The sequence below is a fragment of the Salmo trutta genome, chromosome 4 (assembly GCF_901001165.1).
Source record: "Salmo trutta chromosome 4, fSalTru1.1, whole genome shotgun sequence".
In the NCBI taxonomy this organism is placed as follows: domain Eukaryota; kingdom Metazoa; phylum Chordata; class Actinopteri; order Salmoniformes; family Salmonidae; genus Salmo; species Salmo trutta.
Window position 1 is genome coordinate 65739262 of NC_042960.1, and position 13906 is coordinate 65753167.

Sequence of the window (13906 nt, forward strand, 5' to 3'; positions counted from 1 at the left end):
GATGTGTCAGGGGCGGGGCCCTGGAGTGCGTCCAAGCGTTTTGATTGGTTGAAATATGTGGATAATTGACAGACCAAGGGCTTTTTTGAACCAATTGCAGATATGCCAGGGGTCTATTGAAATAACCCCATTGGACTAGAGACCCTCGAATGATCTGCTTGGTATTGTATAGTGAACGAGCGGGTGAATGACTGATTGAGCTATAGGGCGTTATGGAACGAGAGATAGGCCTACCTTTAGTAGCCGACTGATGATTTGATTGGATAAATGACGAGACTGGTGATCAGAATGAAGTTCATGTATTTTTATGAATAAGAGAAGGAGCGAGAAGTAAAGAACGCGAGGATTGGACATCTGGGAATATTGGTGAGTGCATCTATTCTATTCATTCTGTATTCGAATCGTCATTGTATAATTGCGTTATATTGTTGATAGTAATATAGCCTTATTTAATGTAATGTAATGTAGCCTAGGTATTTATTTTAGGGCTGACACACCAATGGACTACTTGATTTTATAATTTGATAGTCTACATGTCTATCATTATATACAGACATTAAAATTAAACACTCAAAGGTTTGTACTGTGTGTCATATAAAACTCGGTAAACATATGCGGAACGGAAGAGGAGTCCATGCCTGAACAATGGCGCATCTCTGTTTTCTTTGTAATTTATTGATGAGAACATTTCAATGCTCTTTGTCTCTATTCTAATATAGTGTTACAAATAAACGTCGTGGTAAATTGCATCGATGCTCAACATATTAGAATATAAACTCTACACAGAATGCTCAGATATTAGTCATTCGATATTTTAACCAAATTTTATTGAGAAAACATCTTCCCTCTGGCAGAAGAATCGGAGGTTAGCGATTTTTTTTGTCATGAATCTTGTTCTGGAGGCAGCTCTGCAGGATGGTCGCTAGCTGGCACAGCACAAAGTCATCAAATATAGCCCTAACCTTAACCACATTGAGAATCCTAACCTTAAATTAAGACCAAAAAGTGAATTTTTATTTTCATGTATTTTTACAATATAGCCCATTTTCACTTACTTTGCAGCTGGCCCATCTAGCAGAAATCTCCCAGTTCTGCCTCCAGGACAAGACTCATCCCAATAAACATCAACCTGCAGAAGAATCACACCATTTCATCACGTAGGTGTGACTTGGCTCAGACAGCATCATCTGATTCTGATTCCATTCCCTGACTTCCTCTCTGTACGTTGCATTTGACTGGTCCTCAGTGTGCTTCAGGTGGACAGACTGGACAGAGCGTAGCCAACACAGCGACGGTGTGAGTGGAGCAGAGAGAACCGAGGATGGGGGGCGGAGGCCAGCAGACTGATTCAGGCGAGCCGGCTAAGGGTGGCGTGGTTGGGCCCGTTGGAGGGCGAGGTGGCAGTGCAGTCTACACCTGGGAAGAGGTCCAGAGGCACTCCCACAGAGGCGACCAGTGGTTGGTCATCGACAGGAAGGTCTATAATATTACCCAGTGGGTGAAGAGACACCCGGGGGGCATCAGGGTCATCAGTCACTTTGCTGGAGAAGATGCCACGGTTAGTAGCCTAACTATGGAAGTTGTTGGTGAAATATTCTCAAGCTATTCCAGTATGACTGTTGATCTTCATCCAGGCCTATGCACATGTTTGTAATGTTGTAAGTTTAGACACGTTTAGTAGCCTATCATTGTATGACATGTCCAGGGCCGGATTAAGAAATCATAGCTCTGACAGACAAACTGAGATCAATCTGGTCTTGAATGAAAACAAACAATAGCCCAGGCCAATGAAGAGACACACAGATTGTACAATATTAGGAGGACATTTGTGTGTGTGTGTTTTATTTTTTTATTTATATATATATATATATATATATATATATATATATATATATACACACACACACACACACACACACACACACACACACACACACACAGTTGAAGTCGGAAGTTTGCATACACCTTAGCCAAATACATTTAAACACATTTTTTCACAATTCCTGACATTTAATCAGATTACAAATTCCCTGTTTTAGGTCAGTTAGGATCACCACTTTATTTTAAGAATGTGAAATGTCAGAATAATAGTAGAGAGAATGATTTTATTTCAGCTTTTATTTCTTTCATCACATTCCCAGTGGGTCAGAAGTTTACATACACTCAATTAGTATTTGGTAGCATTGCCTTTAAATTGTTTAACTTGGGTCAAACGTTTCAGGTAGCCTTCCACAAGCTTCCCACAATAAGTTGGGTGAATTTTGGCCCATTCCTCCTGGCAGAGCTGGTGTAACTGAGTTAGGTTTGTAGGCCTCCTTGCTCGCACACGCTTTTTCAGTTCTGCCCACAAATGTTCTATAGGATTGAGATCAGGGCTTTGTGATGGCCACTCCAATACCTTGACTTTATTGTCCTTAAGCCATTTTGCCACAACTTTGGAAGAATGCTTGGGGTCATTGTCCATTTGGAAGACCCATTTGCGAACAAGCTTTAACTTCCTGACTAATGTCTTGAGATGTTGCTTCAATATATCCACATAATTTCCGTTCCTGATGATGCCATCTATTTTGTGAAGTGCACCAGTCCCTCCTGCAGCAAAGCACCCCCACAACATGATGCTGCCACCCCCGTGCTTCATGGTTGGGATGGTGTTCTTCGGCTTGCAATCCTCCCCCTTTTTCCTCCAAACATAATGATGGTCATTATGGCCAAACAGTTCTATTTTTGTTTCATCAGACCAGAGGACATTTCTCCAAAAAGTACAATCTTTGTCCCCATGTGCAGTTACAAACCATAGTCTGGCTTTTTTATAGCGGTTTTGGAGCACGGGCTTCTTCCTTGCTGAGCAGCCTTTCAGGTTATGCTGATATAGGATTCGTTTTACTGTGGATATAGATACTTTTGTGCCTGTTTCCTCCAACATCTTCACAAGGTCCTTTGCTGTTGTTCTGGGATTGCTTTGCACTTTTCGCACCAAAGTACATTCATCTCCAGGAGACAGAGCGCGTCTCCTTCCTGAGTGGTATGATAGCTGCGTGGTCCCATGGTGTTTATACTTGCGTACTATTGTTTGTACAGATGAAGGTGGTACCTTCAGGCGTTTGGAAATTGCTACCAAGGATGAACCAGACTTGTGGAGATCTACAATTGTTTTTCTGAGGTCTTGGCTGATTTCTTTTGATTTTCCCATGATGTCAAGCAAAGAGGCACTGAGTTTGAAGGTAGGCCTTGAAATACATCCACAGGTACACCTCCAATTGACTCAAATGATGTCAATTAGCCTATCAGAAGCTTCTAAAGACATGACATCGTTTTCTGAAATGTTCCAAGCTGTTTAAAGGTCACAGTCAATTTAGTGTATGTAAACTTCTGACCCACTGGAATTATGATACAGTGAATTATAAGTGAAATAATCTGTCTGTAAACAATTGTTGGAAAAATGACTTGTGTCATGCACAAAGTAGATGTCCTAACCAACTTGCCAAAACTATGGTGTCTTTACAAGAAATTTGTGGAGTGGTTGAAAAACGAGTTTTAATGACTCCAACCTAAGTGTAGGTAAACTTCCGACTTCAACTGTACATATATATATATATCATAAGCTACAGTAGGCAACCAAATAAAATGTCCAGTGGCACACTGACTCACCTAATGATGAAGATGAAGCCATAGGTTACTCACAGTGATGGCTGATGCGCTCGTTGGCGCAGTAGCCTATCTCAAGATGAGCTATGAAAAACAGTGTTGATGTTAACAAAAAAAACATTGTTTTTAATTGGTTCTACAGACTGTCTAGTCTTCTGTTTTCAGTAGTAGCCATTTGCTTTCCAAACTACATTTTTCCCGCGATTGTATTTTGAAATTGGCAAAACGCAAACTGACAGCTGCAACCAACCATAGAAATATAATCCATAGATGGCAGTTTCCAGTCGAGTCAGGACTGGCATCCATTGCTAGTGTATCCATGAGTTTAACAGTCAAATTGCCAGGGTAAGAGGTTCCAAGACCACTTCTATGAATTATATGTCTGTGGCCACAACACAACAAGCTGTATATTTGGTGCACATGCTGCCCAAACTGTGGCCAAACCAGACTGTAGGCATACCAGTAACTGCCAGAATAAAGGAAACACTTGTGTTTAACGAGGGATGCAAAGTACATGTTATGTTGTGGGGTGCATTTTCCTGGCATGATTTAGGTCCACTTGTAGAATCTATGCCAAGGCGCATTGAAACTGTTCTGGCAGCTCGTGGTAGTCCAACTCACTAGTCTTTATGTTGGTGTTTCCTTTATTTGGCAGTTACCTTTATGTGCTTGTGATAAAACTTAATCCAGTTATTTTTAATAAACTGTTGATCCCCTGTGGCTAAATTATGCTCTCTGGTGTATTTCTAAATTTGAGAGATTGATTGGATAAAAAATTATATAAAGTTTTTTTTGCCTCTTGAATTCCCTATGGGCTTGGGCCCCTGACTCAATACAATTGACCAGCCACATTTATTATGCTGTTTTATTTGTATTTTTTTATTAATCAATTACCCAATCAAGGCAGGGCCTCACAAGTTACTCACGTGGGCCCTCTACCTTCTCTCCTTCCACCATCTGACAATTAACAGAGTAGCAGCAGGCAGCAGCAGGCTGTCTACACTCAAATCCTCCTGTGGTTGGCGGTAGAAGTCAAGAAAAGACTACATATATAATATACACTGTGTGTGTGTGTATATATATATATATATATATAAAGGAAATATATATATAATAAGGAAATATATATATATAAAGACTACATATATAATATACACTATATATATATATATATATGTGTATATTTTATATATATATATATATAGTGTATATTATATATATATATATATATATATAATATACACTATATATATATATATATATGTGTATATTTTATATATATATATATGTGTATATTATATATATATATATATATATATATATATATATATATATATATATATATATATATATATAGTGTATATTATATATGTAGTCTTTATATATATATATTTCCTTATTTATTTATTTTGCTTCCTCTTGGGTCCCCCATGTCTGGCCTGGGCACAGGGGCTTCAGCCCCGGTAAACCCCTGTTAGTAGATCGTACATTGTGACTGTATGACATATTACATTTGTTGTTAGGGGATTGTACATTGCTGAATCCTAATATCATGATCACTTCTTAACTAATCTCACGGTGATTGTTTTAAATATTTGTTTTATTAACTGAGAGACATAAGAAGGACATTTGAATGTATTTATATTATGCAACATAGATTAATCTATATCTCTGATTTGTAGGACGCATTTGTCGCATTCCATCCCAATCCTAATTTTGTCAGGAAGTTTCTGAAGCCGTTGCTGATTGGAGAGCTGGCACCGACAGAGCCCAGCCAGGACCATGGGAAAAATGTGAGGAGGCCCATCTTTCTCTCTCTCTCTCCCTCTGCATAACATACATCGTTGTAGGCTACATAATGAAACATAGAATGTGAAGCCTACAGCATCTCTCCCTCTGACATAGCCCCACGCCCACTCTAACATACTGTAGGTTTAGGTAGGGACCCGGGGACCAATGTGAGGCCTGTCTTTCTCTGGCTGATAGGGAATTCCATGCTTCTCAGACAGAATGCTGTGCAGAATGTTACTTTCTATAATGTGTCAGAGTGTGGTAAGAGCAGGTGTAATGTGGATGGAGATATTTCAAGACAAGATTTACCTCCTAGAAAAGTAGTGTGTCATCTACTATAACTAGGGCATATTATACCAGCCTGTCTATGTGCCCAGATGCCCCTCTAACTAGGGCACATTATACCAGCCTGTCTATGTGCCCAGATGCCCCTAGAACTAGGGCACATTATACCAGCCTGTCTATGTGCCCAGATGCCCCTATAACTAGGGCACATTATACCAGCCTGTCTATGTGCCCAGATGCCCCTATAACTAGATCACATTATACCAGCCTGTCTATGTGCCCAGATGCCCCTCTAACTAGGGCACATTATACCAGCCTGTCTATGTGCCCAGATGCCCCTAGAACTAGGGCACATTATACCAGCCTGTCTATGTGCCCAGATGCCCCTATAACTAGGGCACATTATACCAGCCTGTCTATGTGCCCAGATGCCCCTATAACTAGATCACATTATACCAGCCTGTCTATGTGCCCAGATGCCCCTATAACTAGGGCACATTATACCAGCCTGTCTATGTGCCCAGATGCCCCTATAACTAGGGCACATTATACCAGCCTGTCTATGTGCCCAGATGCCCCTATAACTAGGGCACATTATACCAGCCTGTCTATGTGCCCAGATGCCCCTATAACTAGATCACATTATACCAGCCTGTCTATGTGCCCAGATGCCCTGCTGCCCGCTCGGTCTGTTTACCTATTCAGGAGTCTTACATCTTTCTGTTACTCTTATTTCCTTACCCATCATCACTTCTTCTTCTTCTTCAGGTTTCTCTTCTCAATTTACACTGTCCTCATCCCCCTCCTGTCCTCCTCCTCCACCCCCCTCAATTCTCATCTTTCTTTCATCATCCACCTTCCTCTTGGTTCATCTACTGGCTCTATCACAGTTTGTCTTTCTGCTATCTCCTCGCCTCCTGAAATCAAGGACAGATTCATTGGGATAGACTTCATACGTCTGTATTGATTATTGATGACCTCTAACCCATACAGGCAGTACTGGTGCAGGATTTCCAAGCCTTGCGTAACCGTGTGGAGAGGGAGGGTTTGCTCTGTGCCCGACCCCTGTTCTTCAGCCTCTACCTGGGCCACATCCTGCTACTAGAGGCCCTGGCTTTGGGCCTGCTCTGGGTCTGGGGGACCAGCTGGAGCCTCACACTGCTCTGTTCCCTCATGCTGGCCACGTCTCAGGTACCATTACACTATTATTAGGGAGTACAAGAAGATATTTGACAGGCATAGGGATCTAAGGTTAGGGTTAGGTTTAGGATTAAGGTTAGAATTAGAGGATTAGGTTCGGGTTAGGATTAAGTTTAGGGGTGGTGAGGTTAGGTTACGGTGAGGGTTTAGGTTAGCCATAGGGTTACCGAACCACCTTTCAGTCACTGTTCAAAATCTGCCTTTCTTTTTCCCTCTCAGTCCCAGGCTGGCTGGCTGCAGCATGACTTCGGCCACCTGTCAGTCTGCAAGAAATCCAGCTGGAATCACGTACTGCACAAGTTTGTCATTGGACACCTAAAGGTAGGCTACTGGACAGTGGTTGGACATTTGACATTACTGTTTCTTTAGGCTGATCTTCTGCTACTCTTTGGATAAGTTAACCCGGACATAGTTTAAACCTAGTTCTAGACTGAAAACCATTCTCAATGGATGATCTCCTTTGAAATTACATTTTACTCCAGGACTATGTTAAATCTTTGTTCAGGAAACTTTTCCCTTTCACTTTCCCACATTCACCAGTGTTACATTTTCAAGTTCACTGCTATACATTAGCCTTATTTCGTGTAGTGTCCAACAGTTGTAAGTTACAGTAAGTGTAATTGTGTGTCCCATTAATAAGTAACATTAGCTGTGTGTTTCCAGGGTGCCTCTGCTAACTGGTGGAACCATCGTCACTTCCAGCACCACGCTAAGCCCAACGTGTTGAGTAAAGATCCTGATGTTAATATGCTGCATGTCTTCGTCCTGGGAGACAAGCAGCCTGTAGAGGTAGTTATCACTATATTATATTTGTGTATGTGATCCTTGCTGGAATTGAAACAACAACCTTAGTGCTTTATGACCCATCTGACTCCATGTCATATTTGAATAATAATCTAAATATTCATGTGATAATATTCATGTAATATTCAAATATCCATGTAATAGTTCATTAATTTAATGTAATATTCATGAAATAACCATGTAATAATATCAATGTAATATTCAAATATCCATGTAATAGTTCATTAAATGAATGTAATATTCATGAAATAACCATGTAATAATATCAATGTAATATTCAAATATCCATATAATAGTTCATTAATTTAATGTAATATTCATGAAATAACCATGTAATAATATCAATGTAATATTCAAATATCCATGTAATAGTTCATTAATTTAATGTAATATTCATGAAATAACCATGTAATAATATCAATGTAATATTCAAATATCCATGTAATAGTTCATTAATTTAATGTAATATTCATGAAATAACCATGTAATAATATCAATGTAATATTCAAATATCCATGTAATAGTTCATTAATTTAATGTAATATTCATGAAATAACCATGTAATAATATCAATGTAATATTCAAATATCCATGTAATAGTTCATTAGATTAATGTAATATTCATGAAATAACCATGTAATGATATCCATGTAATAGTTCATTAAATGAATGTAATATTCATGAAATAACCATGTAATGATATCCATGTAACAGTTTGGCTCAGTAGTGTTAAAACGGTATTAGTGTTTCTGTGTAAGATCCATCTGACTCCTTGTCTCTGTCTATTGCAGTATGGTATAAAGAAGTTGAAGTACATGCCCTACCATCACCAACACCAGTACTTCTTCCTCAGTAAGTTTCTGAACACGTTTCATGGATTTCTGTATATAAATCACATCAACTTCCATTGAACACATACAAGTAAAATATAGACCACTGATGTATGTATGTAATACCAATATTTTCCTTCTGTCTCTCAGTTGGACCTCCACTACTTATTCCAGTGTTTTTCACCATCCAGATATTCCAGACCATGTTTTCACAACGTAACTGGGTGGTGAGATATCATACCAATTAAATGTAGACTTAATCCTCTTCCTTCCTATGTGGAACATAAGGCTTCCATGAGAGAGAGAGAGAGACACCTGTAATTATATGACTATGCTAACACCTGGGGGCACTAAATCCTTGTTTGTCGCTCACTAAAGCTAGCAAGAAATAATATTGCACCACCAACAACACATTGACTACTATCAGAAATTACCAACTTCCTAATCAACAGTGATAATTTTTGCTTTGCTAGGAACCCCAGATGTGATGATTGTTGCTTTGGTAGGAACCCCAGGTGTGATGATTGTTGCTTTGGTAGGAACCCCAGGTGTGATGATTGTTGCTTTGGTAGGAACCCCAGGTTTGAAAATGTCTGGCCTAATACCAATCTTTGTCTCCTGTAAAGGATCTGGCGTGGTCGATGACTTTCTACCTTCGCTTCTTCTGCTGTTACTATCCCTTCTTTGGTCTCTTTGGCTCAGTAGCATTGATCACCTTCGTCAGGTAAAGTATGAACTGAGAGGGAGCTCAAAGATTAACTCATTCATTCACTGTATTCAAACTATCTACAGTATTAGAAAACAGCACAATGCTGTGCTTGATGTAATAATGTAACATAATATTGTGGCTGAATAATTGTATTGTGAATATTGTACTGTATATGTAGGTTTTTGGAAAGCCACTGGTTTGTATGGGTGACCCAGATGAATCACCTTCCTATGGAGATAGATCATGAGAGACACCAGGACTGGCTCACCATGCAGGTAACATGTCATCATTACGAGACAACTGGGTCCATATACACAGTGTCTTGGAGTAGGAGGGCTGATCTAGGATCAGGTCCCCCCTGTCCTTACATTCCTATTCATTATCATCTTAAAATGCTAAACTGATCCTGTAACAGCACTCCTACACTGAAGCTTAGTGAATACAGGCCCTGGAGTGTTTTCCGGGGTTGTGCAATCTGCATTTGTATTTATTATGGATCCCCATTAGTTCCTGCCAAGGAAGCAGATACTCTTCCTGGGGTTTATTATGGCTCCCCATTAGTTCCTGCCAAGGAAGCAGATACTCTTCCTGGGGTTTATTATGGATCCCCATTAGTTCCTGCCAAGGCAGCAGCTACTCTTCCTGGGGTTTATTATGGATCCCCATTAGTTCCTGCCAAGGAAGCAGATACTCTTCCTGGGGTTTATTATGGCTCCCCATTAGTTCCTGCCAAGGAAGCAGATACTCTTCCTGGGGTTTATTATGGATGCCCATTAGTTCCTGCCAAGGAAGCAGATACTCTTCCTGGGGTTTATTATGGCTCCCCATTAGTTCCTGCCAAGGAAGCAGATACTCTTCCTGGGGTTTATTATGGCTCCCCATTAGTTCCTGCCAAGGAAGCAGCTACTCTTCCTGGGGTTTATTATGGCTCCCCATTAGTTCCTGCCAAGGCAGCAGCTACTCTTCCTGGGGTTTATTATGGATCCCCATTAGTTCCTGCCAAGGCAGCAGCTACTCTTCCTGGGGTTTATTATGGATCCCCATTAGTTCCTGCCAAGGCAGCAGCTACTCTTCCTGGGGTTTATTATGGATCCCCATTAGTTCCTGCCAAGGCAGCAGCTACTCTTCCTGGGGTTTATTATGGATTCCCATTAGTTCCTGCCAAGGCAGCGGCTACTCTTCCTGGGGTTTATTATGGATCCCCATTAGTTCCTGCCAAGGCAGCAGCTACTCTTCCTGGGGTCCAGCAACATTAATACAGTTATGTACAGTTTAAAATATTACATGACATTACATTTCATAACACTTTACCCAATACATTTAGTGTGTTCCCTCATGCCACATCTATAGTTCTCCAGCAGAGGGTGCTGTAACGTGTCTCTTTCTGTGGTCTTAGTTGAGTGGTACTTGCAACATTGAACAGTCGACCTTCAACGACTGGTTCAGTGGACACCTCAACTTTCAGATTGAACACCAGTAAGTGGAACAAATATCCCACCTTACTGTTGTCTGTCAACAGTATATACTGTATTTATATGGTCATTTATAAAGACATTCAGATACTAAAGTAGGTTATAGTTTAGGCAGTATTCAGCTTTATTTGATCTTAAATATAACTTAAGTTGTTTGTACTAATTACTGCACTAATTACTTGAATTATGAATAGTGTTGAGATACAACATTGATACAATCCTACTCAGAAACTGAGGTTTCTCTGAGAAACTCTGATACCCTTTGCTCTCTCTCTCCTCTTCTCTTCTCTCCCTCTCCCCTCCCTCCTCCCCCCCCCCCCTCTTTCTGCTGCTTTCTTTCTCTCCCCCCCACTCTCTCTCTGCCTCTCTTTCTCTGTCTCCCCCTCTGTCTCCCAGTCTGTTTCCTACCATGCCCCGTCATAACTACCACCTGGTGGCTCCTCTGGTGCGTACTTTGTGTGAGAAACATGGAATTCCCTATCAGGTCAAGACTTTGAAGAAAGCCATCATTGATGTTGTCAGGTAAGTGGTAACGTCACATATACCACTACTTATCCAGGGGTATGAAATAGTTGCAGACAAATAGCTACTCAGTTTAAAAATAAAACATAAATATGTTTTAATGAATACTTGTAAGTGCTATCCTCTGGGAATAGATTGTACATCATAAGGTGATACCTGCTGCTCTCAGTTTCCTATGTGATTTACCTGGTTTGTTATCCACCTCTGTTCTTCTCCAGGTCACTGAAGAAGTCAGGGGATCTGTGGCTGGATGCATATCTCCATAAATAAATCCCTTCCTGACTCTGAACGGGATTTTAAATCCATCGCATATTAACTACCTGTGAACAGAGATAGTTTCCCCAGACGTTTGTGTCGGATGCTGAATTTTGTTGTGACGTAATTGTTTTAATCATTTTTTGGACCCCAGGAAGAGTAGCTGCTGCCTTGGCAGGAACTAATGGGGGATCCAAGGCAACAATCCAGGGTTTATATTAGGGCTGTCAGAGTTAATCAGTTAACTTCAGTTAACTTTTTTAATTTTACTGCATACATATATTTTTTTTTATCGCGATTAATCGCATTGTCTGAAAGAGTTGAATACACTGAAAACATCCAAAAGACATCATGTATACAACTAAAATCTATAATGCCATGTAAAAATAAGTTGAGGTTAAATAAAGTTTGCTTTCTCAGTTGACCTAATTTTGCTAACTGTTACTTTAGAAAAAGGTATGAAAAATCTTAAATTACAGCTCACTTTGAGCAAATTAGGAATTTGCAATTAATCGCAGCAAATCATGCTAGTTAACTCTATTGAAAAAAAATGTAATTGTTTGACAGCCTTAGTTCATGTACGTCATTGGTAGGGCGTCTTTTTTTGTGTGGGGGTTTTCTTTTATGGTATTTCAAGCATTATCCACTGGGCTTGCTGCAGGCAGAAAATCCTAGGAAATGCTCTTTAATTGACACAAGCTGTCTCCAATCAGTCATCCAATGTCTGGGTGTATGTGAGTGTTTTGGTGGTGGGTGGGGGGGGTCTCTTAAACCAGGGGAGGCGCAGCATACGAAACGTAATCGCACTAAACCTATTATTTAGCAGGGAATGCTATTTGTAGATTAGTGATTCTACGCCTCACTTTGCCGAAGCTGATCCTCTCTAACAGACTATACCTGATCATCGGAGGTTATAAAACATTTGGCAATTAGAACAGTTAGAGGGGAGAGACTATGAATCCAACAAGAAAATATAAAAAAAAAAATCTAAACCATAATATAGTTTGAAAAAAGAGCGAACCAATACACCGATGGGACGCTTTGGAGATTACAACAATATATTCTGCAAAATCTGCAATTTAGCATTTAGATTATAAACGGTAAGACAAGATACACAGCCTTCTGAAAGAAAATAAACACCTTACGCTTTCTCAGAAGAATGCTTCTAGGCAAGACAGTTTAGCTAGGCAGCAGGTGGTGAAGGATATAGTGAAACAGTCTCATCCTTACAGAACCAGAACTTCAACAACATTTCACAAAGTATTCGTTGTCTGTTCTTAACATCTGGGTATGATAGTCTACATTTTCTGATATAAAAATGTCTATTTTCATTTGCTACAGAAATAACCCAACTTCGCTAACTCAATGACCTCAGGATTTGGAGAGATATGCTTCTCACAGCTTAATAAAGCGCTCATAAAAGCGCAGGTAGGGTACTAGGGGGTAACTAAAACAATGTATAATTGCTGACACACAAAATAAATGTTTGAAAAACAAATTGGTACGTGGATGAAGGTCATGCTTAGGTGAATAAGCTATAAAGGGAAATAAATGGCTACAATTTACCCTTTTTTTGTTATTTCGTGAAATGTTGTATTTAGAAAAGGGCTGTTTTTTTTTACCTGGGTAACTCCCCCCCCAGGGGTGCCAGTTACCCCGATAGAAGACTATGGGACATAGGGTTTCACACAAATGTGTTCAAATGAATGTAATCAGTTTTATTTAGAAATGATTTAGTAAGTAATACTTAAAAGCTAAGTCTAGTTGTCTTATTTTAATTATTTAAATAAAATATGGGGTGGACATTGTTGCACATGTCAGCATTAATATCCACACTATGAGGAAATTTGATGCAAAGTCCCTCTTTCTAACTCACCTGCTCATTAATGTTCTTTGTTTTTTCTTTGCTGTTCCTTTTCCTTACAATCCATTATGTACAATTGTACTAAATATGATTTGAATATTGCAAGATTTTAAATCCCAGCAGCCTTTAAAATGACATTCAGGAGCAAAAGGTTTTCAATAGTTGTTTTTAATTCATTAAGAAAATATATTAATTGAAATATAATATTGGAATGGAAAATAACATTAACATTGGAATTGAATATTTAATAACAATAACTCAAGTCATTAATTCAGTGTAACATTGATGTGGCAATTCTCTTATGCTCTGTTATTGCACGATTCTAATATGTACATAGGTCACAAATAAAGCTATCCCCAGTCAAATTGGAGCACAACTTATGAGCCCACCTCCTTCACTGCTCACACGTAAATCCATGTCCCCACCTATGACTGAAAACAGGGGGAGAGATGCCAATTAAAAGCTCTCTCTTAAAAATGTTGCTAGCGATCTAGCTATATGACGTAAAATATCTAAAAGGCTATAAAGT

At 39.5% G+C, this 13906-nt stretch overlaps 1 protein-coding gene across 6 annotated transcripts; it reads left to right on the top strand.

Moving 5' to 3' along the window:
* Positions 1 to 244: 244 nt before the first annotated feature.
* LOC115192896 (fatty acid desaturase 2) lies at positions 245 to 13747 on the top strand. 6 transcript variants are annotated; one of them, XM_029751829.1, is made up of 13 exons: positions 245 to 366; positions 1247 to 1558; positions 5328 to 5438; positions 6715 to 6912; positions 7141 to 7242; positions 7585 to 7710; positions 8517 to 8577; positions 8706 to 8782; positions 9182 to 9279; positions 9443 to 9539; positions 10661 to 10740; positions 11133 to 11258; positions 11477 to 13747. In XM_029751829.1, exons 2-13 carry the CDS (start codon positions 1322 to 1324, stop codon positions 11526 to 11528), a joined length of 1365 nt encoding a protein of 454 aa, XP_029607689.1. In that variant the 5' UTR covers positions 245 to 366; positions 1247 to 1321; the 3' UTR covers positions 11529 to 13747. The 6 variants fall into 6 exon arrangements, with proteins under 6 accessions (XP_029607689.1, XP_029607688.1, XP_029607691.1 ...); XM_029751828.1 differs by lacking the exon at positions 245 to 366 and adding an exon at positions 1062 to 1161; XM_029751831.1 differs by lacking the exon at positions 245 to 366 and adding an exon at positions 1062 to 1161 and having other exon boundaries at positions 1257 to 1558.
* Positions 13748 to 13906: the final 159 nt, after the last annotated feature.